General features: G+C 46.6%; 1 protein-coding gene across 2 annotated transcripts in view; it reads left to right on the top strand.

Moving 5' to 3' along the window:
* The window catches only part of TMEM184B (transmembrane protein 184B), a 30,875-nt gene extending 21,219 nt beyond the window's left edge, over positions 1 to 9,656 (top strand). Inside the window, exons 6-10 of one of the 2 annotated variants that reach the window (XM_032687913.1) lie at positions 1,716 to 1,807; positions 2,101 to 2,270; positions 4,207 to 4,401; positions 5,277 to 5,300; positions 6,334 to 9,656. In XM_032687913.1, the coding sequence (XP_032543804.1) occupies positions 1,716 to 1,807; positions 2,101 to 2,270; positions 4,207 to 4,401; positions 5,277 to 5,300; positions 6,334 to 6,575 (723 nt within the window). In that variant the 3' untranslated portion in view covers positions 6,576 to 9,656. The remainder of the gene's footprint in view (positions 1 to 1,715; positions 1,808 to 2,100; positions 2,271 to 4,206; positions 4,402 to 5,276; positions 5,301 to 6,333) is intronic. The other variant, XM_032687914.1, reaches the window with a different exon arrangement.
* The last annotated feature ends 574 nt before the right edge of the window (positions 9,657 to 10,230 follow it).

The raw sequence follows: 10,230 nt of genomic DNA on the forward strand, positions 1-10,230 counted from the left end.
GTGAGGGAGATGTCTTGCAAATGGATGTTTAAATACTTCTGTCCTTTTTGGCTTGGTGAGAAATTGTTGATGCCAAGACTCACTTTCTGGTACTTCTAGACTTCCAGGATTGCCAAGGAAGACCCCTCAAGGCAAATTCATGGGAAGCCTGGTGCAAAAGAGCAACAGAGCACATGTCAGTGCTGATCTAGGCAGTATCCATCATCATGATGATCAGGGGGAGGAATGTGCTGGAAGGAACACCTTGTCCTTTTTAGCATTGTTCTCAGCATCTCCAGCACTTCTGTTGCCTCCCACCCCACCTGCCCATTTTCTGCTCTTTCCAGCCCCTTTCATCCTGAAGGAATCTGTACTATAACCATTCCTTCTTTCCATCTTCACCCCCACTACAAGCTTTTCTCAAGCAGGTGCCTGGTTTGGGTCAGTGAGTCTGCCTGTGTTGCCTGTGGCCCTCCAGCAGTGTGGTGGCTGCAGCGTAAAATCCAAACAGCTTGTTTCCTTTAGGATGTCTTAATTAAGATTCTTTACTGGGCCTGTGTCTGATGACCCTCACACATGGGTCACACACCATCCATGTGCTTCCCATATGCTGTAGCATCTTCTAGGGAAGCAACTAAAAATAGTATGTGGTGGTTTGGATTGCAGGGAAATGGTTAAAACATCCCAGATCGGAAGAAGGGGAAGCTCAGAGGATGGAGTTGTTTACCAATTAGCTTGACCTTTTCCAGTTCACATATTTACAGTGACTCACTAACTGGCATGTGCTGGGGTTTTTAATCTCCTTGAAGTCTTATGACCACTAACAAATTGCATCGTATCCAAAGCAATTATTACTGTTTGGTTTTGCCTTCTTTCTTTACATAGCCCTCCCCACATGTGCACAGGTCAGCACCTGCCAAGGCTCTTCCAGCCTCCTTCAGGGAGACAGGGATCGTGTCTTTTCAGGGAAACATTTTTAGGGTCAGAAACCTTCACTCTCTGAGGACTTCGAAGTTCAGCATCTTCAGAAAGTTGAAGAATGGGGTGGCTTTGAGAGAACATTTGTTCCAATAGGAGCAGTGGTTTATACTGGCAGAATGGATAGAGTTGATCCCAAGTGCCACAGAATCTTTGGGGAGATTCAGTAAAGGTCACATGGATGACAGCAGAACAGGTCTTAACTTCTGTCTGTCAACACACATCTCTGTGTATACAAAACACCTTAATATTGTGGCAGCTGTCAAAAGTTCCTCCTCGGAGAACTAAGTTCCCCTCCGATCCAGGGGACCTTCTTGCCTACCTATGACAACTATGTATTGGAGTTTGCTTTCCTTCCCCAGTATGCCTCTGTTAAACTTGCTGTGTCCATACCATAGGACAGTGTGGGATTTTTTGTTTTTCATACAGTTACCATGCTGCAGCACAGCCTGTGAAAAGCAGCTCTGGAAGAGAGGACCTGAGCAGCTTCCAGAAGCAACCCTACAGAGTTGTTTTTTTTTCCCCATTCTGGACAAGTAGATAGCACACATACTGCTTCTGAATCTCCTGTATCTCCTTTTGGGTGTTGCAGTCATCAAGCACAGTTGATTAGGAAGTGGCAGGATCAGACTCCTTGTTGGGGCTGGACTGTGTTGCCTTGCTGAGTTGTCCTAGTGGACACTACATTGTGATGCTGGTTTGGGGACTTGGCCCCTTGCACCTCCTGCCTTATCATTCTTCCTCTCTCATTCCTGTAGGCTACCCTGCAGTTCTGTGTGGTGAAGCCCCTCATGGCAATCAGCACAGTCATCCTTCAGGCCTTCGGCAAGTACCAGGATGGTGACTTTGAGTAAGTTTATTTGTCTGGCATGCAAGACTTGGTTGCCCGTTCTCTGCCTGGCTTTGCATATTGTCCGTGTGTGTGCTGGGCCATGGGAAAAGATGGGACAACATGGGCTGATGCACATGAGAAAAGAGGGCAGAGGTAACCCTCTTAGTTTCAGGTTTTTTCTACCTAGTTTTGGGGGAGGGAATGGGACAGGGAGGCAGGAAGGAAATGGACTCTTTGAACTCCCCAGTGACAGTGGCAGGGGGAAAAGATCATGCTGAAGTTTCAGGCATTCATATATCTTCTCTTTTCAGTGTGACCAGTGGCTACCTCTATGTGACGATCATCTACAACATCTCTGTCAGCCTGGCACTGTATGCCCTCTTCCTTTTCTACTTCGCCACACGTGAGCTACTCAGTCCCTATAGCCCAGTCCTCAAGTTCTTCATGGTGAAGTCTGTCATTTTCCTGTCCTTCTGGCAAGGTGAGCTGCTTTTCCCTTCCCTTGGTGGGCACAAAGAGCTCTCTGCAGGGCCTCAGACACTAGAGTTAATAGAGCAGATGTTGATGAATAGACAGAATGTATTTCTGTATTCTATTTGTTTTATAGTCATTCACTGCTTTTCTCTGGGAAACCTGTTTCGCTCATTTTCATTTTGTTTCTGTGCTCCTGAATCCTCACTATCACTGTGTGTGTGTGTGCACATGCATATCTACCTGGCAAAATCAGCTGATAGGGTGAAGAGTCCTTTGCATTCCTGGAACAGTCATAAAGCACAATCTGCCAGCATTTTATCTCATGCTGCCATTTTATTGATTAAAGCGGCACATCTAAAAATTTTTAGTACTTTTTTTAGTGCTCTATAAATAAAATTTTAATGGTATGTCTGTGATTTATGTGAAGCAGCAAGCTGGCTGAATGCGGTGTGTGCTGCCACAGGCCCACCGCTGAGCAAGACATTCAGAATTCATGCACATGACGCAGAGGCACATTCAGAAAGTTGAAATTCCACCTAAGCTTAGTGCTTCTTACTAATTGGCTCTAAGCATTTCCCTGTTCAATGCCCTACTTAGGTTTACTGAGTTGCACTTCAAAGACTAATTGAGTAGGAACTTGGGTGGAATTTAGGCTGTTGGAGTATGGCCCATCCTCCATGTCTATGGGCAAACTAATAAGCGTCTGTTTTATCATCTTGAGCCATTTGGTCACATACTTTCTGTCTTCTTTGGAATTCATTGGCCACCATGGTTTTGTACAGGGAAAAACCTTTTTCTTGCAGTGGTTTGTCAAAAATACCATATGCTTAAATGAAAAATTCTGTTACTTGAATTTTTGCTCTAGCTAGTCAAAGTGCTGATGTTGCATAATGTGGAATATGTAAAAATTTTCTTAGGGATGTTCTTTGATGTTTGATCTTTGTGCACTTTCAAGTCTAATCAAAAAGAAAAGAGATTTAATCCGTGAAACAGAGAGCAGCTAACAAGCTCTAACTGATGTCCAGGTGTTAGAAAGACAGATTACTTGTCCATAGAATTACTTTGTTAAGGTTTCAGGCTCAATGTGTTTCAGATCTCAGACCTAGGGGGAGGTTAACAAAGCTTGGGAAGAAGGATGTATCACTGACAGGGGACACAAAAAATGTAGAATTAACGGGCACCCAGGTCATTAGGCAGAACCCCCAAGATAAGGAAGAAACTAAGACAATTCAGCAACTGTGTTGAATCAGCTCTGACTGGGTAAAAGGTAATTCTGACAGGGGGAGATCATGACCACAGACCCAAAAAACCCACTGACTTGAAAGAAAAGAAAGACTGAGCATGAAGACTAATTGGTATGAGAAGTGAGACAATTGATAACCGATAGAAGATAAAATACTAATCAATAAGAGAACTAGGAAACTTGTAGCCAAGGAACATTAATGGCTTTGTTTGCTAAAATGTATAAACGGTGAGTTTTGGTAGTAGTTGTGCTGGCTTTGTGGCTTTACCACCAAGTACCCCTTTCTGCACAGAACTGTAAATAAATCAAATACATCGACTGTGTGTGTGGATTGCACACCATGTGAAAGAACCTATTTTAGGACAACACAGATCACAGGAGTGCTTGCAGAAATACCTGACTGCTCTTACTGTTTTGGACTTGAATAAGTCCTGCAGCACTTAGTTTCACAGTTTATGCATCAGTTGAGAACAGAAGAGGGTCAATGTTTGAACATGCTTTGCTTAAGCATATTTGTCTCATTTTATTCCTCTTTTCTCTGTTGTACAAGTGGCTTTAGGTGGGTGTACGTAGCCTGCTCTATTTGTAGCTCCTGTGTTGTGGGGTTGCATCTAGGACATACAGCACAAACAGCTATTCTTGACAGTTACCATGCAGTCATGTTTTCTGTACATTTACAAGAGCTTGTTGCTTTGTTTAGGGATGCTGTTGGCCATCTTGGAAAAGTGTGGTGCCATCCCCAAAATCCACTCTGCTAATGTGTCTGTGGGTGAAGGCACAGTAGCTGCTGGGTATCAAGACTTCATCATTTGTGTGGAGATGTTCTTTGCAGCCATTGCCCTGCGCCATGCCTTCACATACAAGGTGTATGTGGACAAGAGAATTGATGCCCAAGGTAGGAAGTATGCCAGTGCATATGGTTTGTCTCTTCAGTAGTGAGACTGGGTGGAGACTGGTCCCTCAGGCAGCCAACACACTGATATGACTCCCAACCTGAATGCTTGGAAAATGTCACATCCCCTCCTCTGTGGTGTCTGAACAGATTCATTGTGCAACAGCTCTGCAGGGCAGAAACCTTGCCTGAATTACACTGTTCCCTTTTCAGTTCCCCAGTATACCACCCACAACAGCTTGTTGCAGACCTGAGGGCTGCAAGAAGTTGCATCGTTTTGGTGGAGTGGGTTTGTCCTTCTTCCTGTCTCACCAAAGGGGAACTCCATTGTTCCAGGTTGTGCAACAGACTGAAGGCAAGAGGGACGGGGCCTAAAACAGGCTCTGTTTTGAATCTGGCTTGGGAAGATGAGACTGTGCTTTGGCAATATGTTTGTCATGGAGGAGGAGGATCTCCCTGTAATGACTTTGTGAGGGTTGGGCTGCTAGAAGTCTTATTCCAGGGAAGAGGAAGGTGGATGTTATCTCTGGGAAAAGGGGGTTTTTGTGCCCAGTCTATGCATGTACATTCAGTGTTTTCCAAATAAAGGGGTTCTTTCCTGCTAGAGGAGATTTGTGATGAGGTGTGGGAAGATAGCAGCCTGTAGATGACCTCTCCATCCCAACCAGCCCCAGAGGTTTTGGAAGGAGAGTTGTTGCAATGGGGAGAGATGAGATCTGTGGGTGATGAAAGGGTAAACTACTGGCAAGTACAAGTGGGGAATGTTTCGGTGGTGGGCCTTGTTCAGTTCTTGTTATTTCCTCTTTGTCTCTGTCTCTCTCTCTCTCTCCCCTCTTCCTTTTATCTCTCCCTTCTTTGGCCACTGGTCCCTGATGCAGCTGTTCCATCATATGGGCCATACGGTAGGTACAGCATGCTTTGTGTGCTTGTCTCAGTTGGCTTTTAGCTGAGATGCTGTTCTCTCCTGATTCCCAGCTTGCCTACAGCCTGTCCTGTCCCTTGTTCCCCCTTCTTTGTAGGTCTGTAACTCTGCTTCCTCACACAGCTGCTTTAGGGTTGTCTGGATTATAAGTAGTAAAATGGCTGTGTGGGCAGTGGAGTAACATGCAGCTGCAGAGTGTTCCTGTCAGCTGTGCAGGCTCAAAGGAGCTGGTTTGTGCTCTCACCCCAGCCTCCCCTCACTTTTGTAATTGCCCAAGATGATCATCATACTTTGCTTCTCTGGGGAGCTCATCCCCAGGTTTGAGCAGAGCCAGAAACCCACACTGGAAATGGAACCTAAAAACCATGAGAAATGGCATTTCTTAGAAGGAGACGCTGCCTTCCTCTGTGCTCAGCACTTGAGTGGGACAATCTCCAGCTGTTGCTTCCTTCGTGGTATCACTGTGACACCCTCTACACAAGGGGTGGTTCTGCCTCTAATACTGCCTGTTCCCCTCCTTTCCCTCCTTTGCGCTGCTTTCCCACTTGTATGGTCTCTTTCCTGTGGACACTTTGATACCATCCAGCAGTGTAACTTTCACTGAGTGGGAATGGCAAATGACATTTCTCCTAGAATTTTTAGAATTTCCTTAGTTTTTGTCTTCTGAAACCCTTTACAGGAGTACCTCCCTACCTGACTGTCTTCATTGCACATTCAAGCCAGCACTGGTAGCATGTAGTGAAGGTTGTCACTGTGAGTATGTCCCATTCTCATGGTGTGTCCCCCGTTTAGTGCTGAGGTGGATTCAGTTGGCTAACAGCGTCTGAATTTAGGAGCACCACTGGTAAAGCCATTTGTGTGGCTTTTCCTCAGCAGCTGCTTAAGGAAGTCTGTAACATACCATCTGCAGGACCTAGGATTGCATGTTCCCTGTTCTCCATACCTTCACGTTCAGGGGCATGGGGGAAGGCAGCAGCGTTCCTCACTTGTCCCTCCCTGTCTTACCCAAACAGGTCGCTGTGCTCCCATGAAGAGCATCTCCAGCAGCCTCAAGGAGACCATGAACCCTCATGACATTGTCCAAGATGCGATCCACAACTTCTCCCCAGCCTACCAGCAGTACACCCAGCAGTCAACGCTGGAGCACGGTCCACCCTGGCGCAATGGCAGTCACGTTATCTCACGCTCCCACAGCTGCTCCGGCGCCCGTGACAACGAGAAGACCCTCTTGCTGAGCTCTGACGATGAATTCTAGGAGGGGAAACTGCCAGCACAGGCTGTCAATTTCCTCCCTTTTTTTTTTTTATAATTTATTAAAGCAGAAACACACAAGTCATATCACTTCCTAGAGAGTACAGATTGCAGAAGTGTGGGCACTTCCCATTAGCTTTTGTGGGTACGGACATGATGAGCAGCGTGGAGGTGGTGGAATGGCCAGGACTCTGTTCTCGAGCCCGTTCCTTACAGCAGCAATCAAATTAATTGAAGCAAAGCTCCAGGGTTTGGGGCTCTGGCTTCCCACACCTGCCCAGCTTGGTGTGGAGCATCACTGACCAGAGCCTGGAGTTGTGGCCAAAAATGTTTTTGTTTTTTTTTCCAACAGGACAACCCAACTCCTTTGTATTTTTTTTCCTGAATGGTTGATGTAGGCATAGTTTTCTCCCCAACTCTCTGGTACTGACATCTCTGTGATCCTTGGGAAATGGGATTGGGATGCAGCGATAAGCATTCCTGAGGATCAGACCAGAGACTGGTCTATATAGCCATTGCCTTTAATGCTAAGTAAGGAATATCTGCCCCCACCCTCCCGAGCACCTTGTTTTGAGCCCTGGAGTCACTTGAGTGAGCGAGGGGGGGAAAAAGACAGGACTTTTTTCTTTTCTTTGGCTCCCTACATCCCCTGATCACCATCAAAGCTGATGCTTGTTGAGGCTCAGTGGGGATGGAATTGCTTTCTCACAAGGATGGAGTTTTCTAATCACTAAGTGTCCAAGCTTCCCATCTCCCTTGTGTTCCTGTGGCTAGAAGCCTCCCTGGAGCATGTCTCCTGCTAAGAAGATGGAGGACTGCCCGTGATAGGCGGTGGAAGTTTGTAGAGCTCTGGCCCCCTCGCTCCTCTTTGGGAAGGGAAGATATGTAAACACAAAACCAGTTTTTTGTTTTTGTTTCCTGTCCCCCAGCATCACAGCTGCCCCTCTTAAAGGTGTGGGTTGCATCAGGTAGGTGCCAGAGCAGGTCCTGGTCTCTCACAGGTATCTCTCCCCATGCTTTTTATCACTGACTTTCCCTGTGAGCTGCACAAATTTTGCTCTTAGGCTGGAATATTCAGAAAGGAATGTTGCACACTCCTTTGTTTTATATCTCCATAGCTGTTCTGGGCCAAACTGGAGCAGACTTGAAACCTGACATGACCTGGCTGGTTGAAATTGTCCCTTTTATTCTCCCAGGCAGCAGTTGCTGCTGCTGCTGCACACTTCACAGACCCTGCTGCAACTCAGTGCTATCAAGGGTGGAACCGGCATCCATGAAAGTGGGAGAAGCTTTCCCTTGCTACTGTTGGGTTTCGGATGGGCCCATGGGTACTTAGTAGAGCCACAACAGAAGTGATCCCTCTGTAGATCTATCCAGGGACCAGAAAATGCCTCTTGCTTACTTAAAATTATCTAGGGGAAGAGTGGGCAGCATGCTCAAGTGGTACAGATCAGATGCTCCTACCTGCAGGCAGGAAGCAAAACTGAGAGATCAGAGCGAGCTGCTGTGTTCTTCTCGGCTGTAGTTTCTCCGTTCCTCTCCCACTTGCCTTCCCTGCCATCAGCAGACCTGTGTGGTTCCACACTGCCCCTCCTTACTCTGCTAGAAGCACTGGAGGCTGGTTTACTGCCTTCAGGTTACCTCTCCACTTGTTTCCTAATCCATCTGCTTGTTTGTTCAGTGTCTCAGGAGTGACAGTGAGTGAAGAGCGTCTCATTTCCTCAGCACCCCTGCCCAAGCTGGGCAAAAGGGCTTAAGGAGAGGCAGGTTTGCTCCCTGCTGTGAGAATAAGATAAAGGAAGGGCTTAAGGACAATGTCTTCTTCTGTACTTGTGTCTGGGGGGATGGTGAATCAGGTGGGAGCAACAGTACTGACTGTTGAGGGAACTGGAGGCAGGATCCAGCAGCTTCTGTGCTGTTGGATTTCCCCATTTGCACACATCCTGCGATGCCATGCTGTTAGTTACTGCTTTTCCCTAAGTCTGTGTCTGCTTAAATGGACATGCAAATACGCTCTGCCAGGCTTTGTGTGGGCCTGGTGTAAAACTTCCTCATGCGTAAACTGCCTGGAAAGCAGGGCTGAAGGTTGAATGGGCTTTCCTTCTGTCCTCTATGGCTTTGATTAATAGTCCTTTAAACGTGAGGTACTTACGTTAAAGTTGCCCTCTCTCTTAGGAAAGTAGGGTGTAGGACATGATCCTACCCTCCCCTTTCTTTGCATTTGCAGGTCTTGATGATGTCCCAGTTGCCCACTTGGTGACTGTTCCCAATCTTTGTTGCATTTGGGTGGCCGAAATCCAAAATCTCAGTTATTGCCTCTTTGAGCATGAAGGTGGTCCAGGCTTGGAGAAGCGTTTCTTAGAACTTACTTTGAAATGTCTCCGGCATATATATATGCTGTGCAGAGGATCTGGATATTCTCAAAGCGTCCTTTATGTAGTGGTTTCAATATAATCCTTTCACACCAGCTGCCTTCAGAGAAGCCTGATGAAGAACTAGTGCCCAAACAACAGCCAGCTGCCCTGCTTTATAATTTTATATACATATATATTTTTTAACATCACACAAAATCATCCAGCACAGAACTTGCTGCTCTCCGTCACGACAGGCAAGTGCCAGAGCAAGGATTGGCTCTGAAGCTGCTCTGGCTTGGAGGAGCAAATATAAGATTCAGAGCTTGAAACCAAGAAGGCCAAGGTATCTGTGGTCTTGCAGGTCTGCTCATGGTAGCCCAGGGCCCCAAGAAATGTGTCAGTTCCAGGAGTAGGCCCTTGGAGCTGCTCTCCCTCACCTGCTTCCGCTCTTCTTCCTTCCTTCCTTTTTGTTTACCATGTAACATACCCATGGGATTTGTTTATTATTTTTCCATATAGAGTAGTTCTTTGTATATAAATGACTGAAAAAAAAAAAGTATGATAAATAAGACAGAGTCACCTAGTTTTGTACCTATTGTGTTTAACTGATGTGAGCTCAGCGACAAGCCGCTCTCTCTATTTTGGTCTTTGTGACGTTATACTCCGCAGAAATGAGCAAATATGATGACAAATAAAAAATATAGAGATAATATAGATTGTACTTAAACTGCCTCTGTGTGGTGGTGTCTGGGTGACTTCTCTGAGCTGATTTTAAGCTTTTGCTCAATGCAGGGACTGATGCTTGGTGGGTCGGGATGTTTTGTCCTCAGGAGGAAAGGTCCAGGTGTCTGTAGGAGCTGATGGAGCAGCATTACTACAGCACTCTGGGCTGAGACACCACTCATGGCTCAAAGCATGTGTCAAAAACCTGTAGAAATGAATCCTACCTTAGGTGCTCAGTGAGAAACACCTGTGGGAGAGAGGGGGCTGCTCTCTGACATGGGCCCATACAAACAGTGACTCTGGGCTTTTCTTCCATGAGCAGCCTTGGGGCCAGGGCAGAAAATGACAGAGGGAAGGGGAATGTTAAACCCCCAAAACATCCTGAGTGCTGCAACCTGCTGGGGACCAGGCCCACCTGGGCATCAGGGGAACATGCTCATCACTTCCACCTCAGCTCTGAGGAAAGGTGGTTTTCCACACAAGGAGGTCAGGCTTCAACTCTGGGTAAGGTGCCTGCAACATTTCCTTCCCCTTCTGCCATTCACAGAGACAAGCTCGCTCCTTTCCTACTCGCTGTTCCTA

This window comes from Chiroxiphia lanceolata, chromosome 5 (assembly GCF_009829145.1).
Source record: "Chiroxiphia lanceolata isolate bChiLan1 chromosome 5, bChiLan1.pri, whole genome shotgun sequence".
Lineage (NCBI taxonomy): Eukaryota > Metazoa > Chordata > Aves > Passeriformes > Pipridae > Chiroxiphia > Chiroxiphia lanceolata.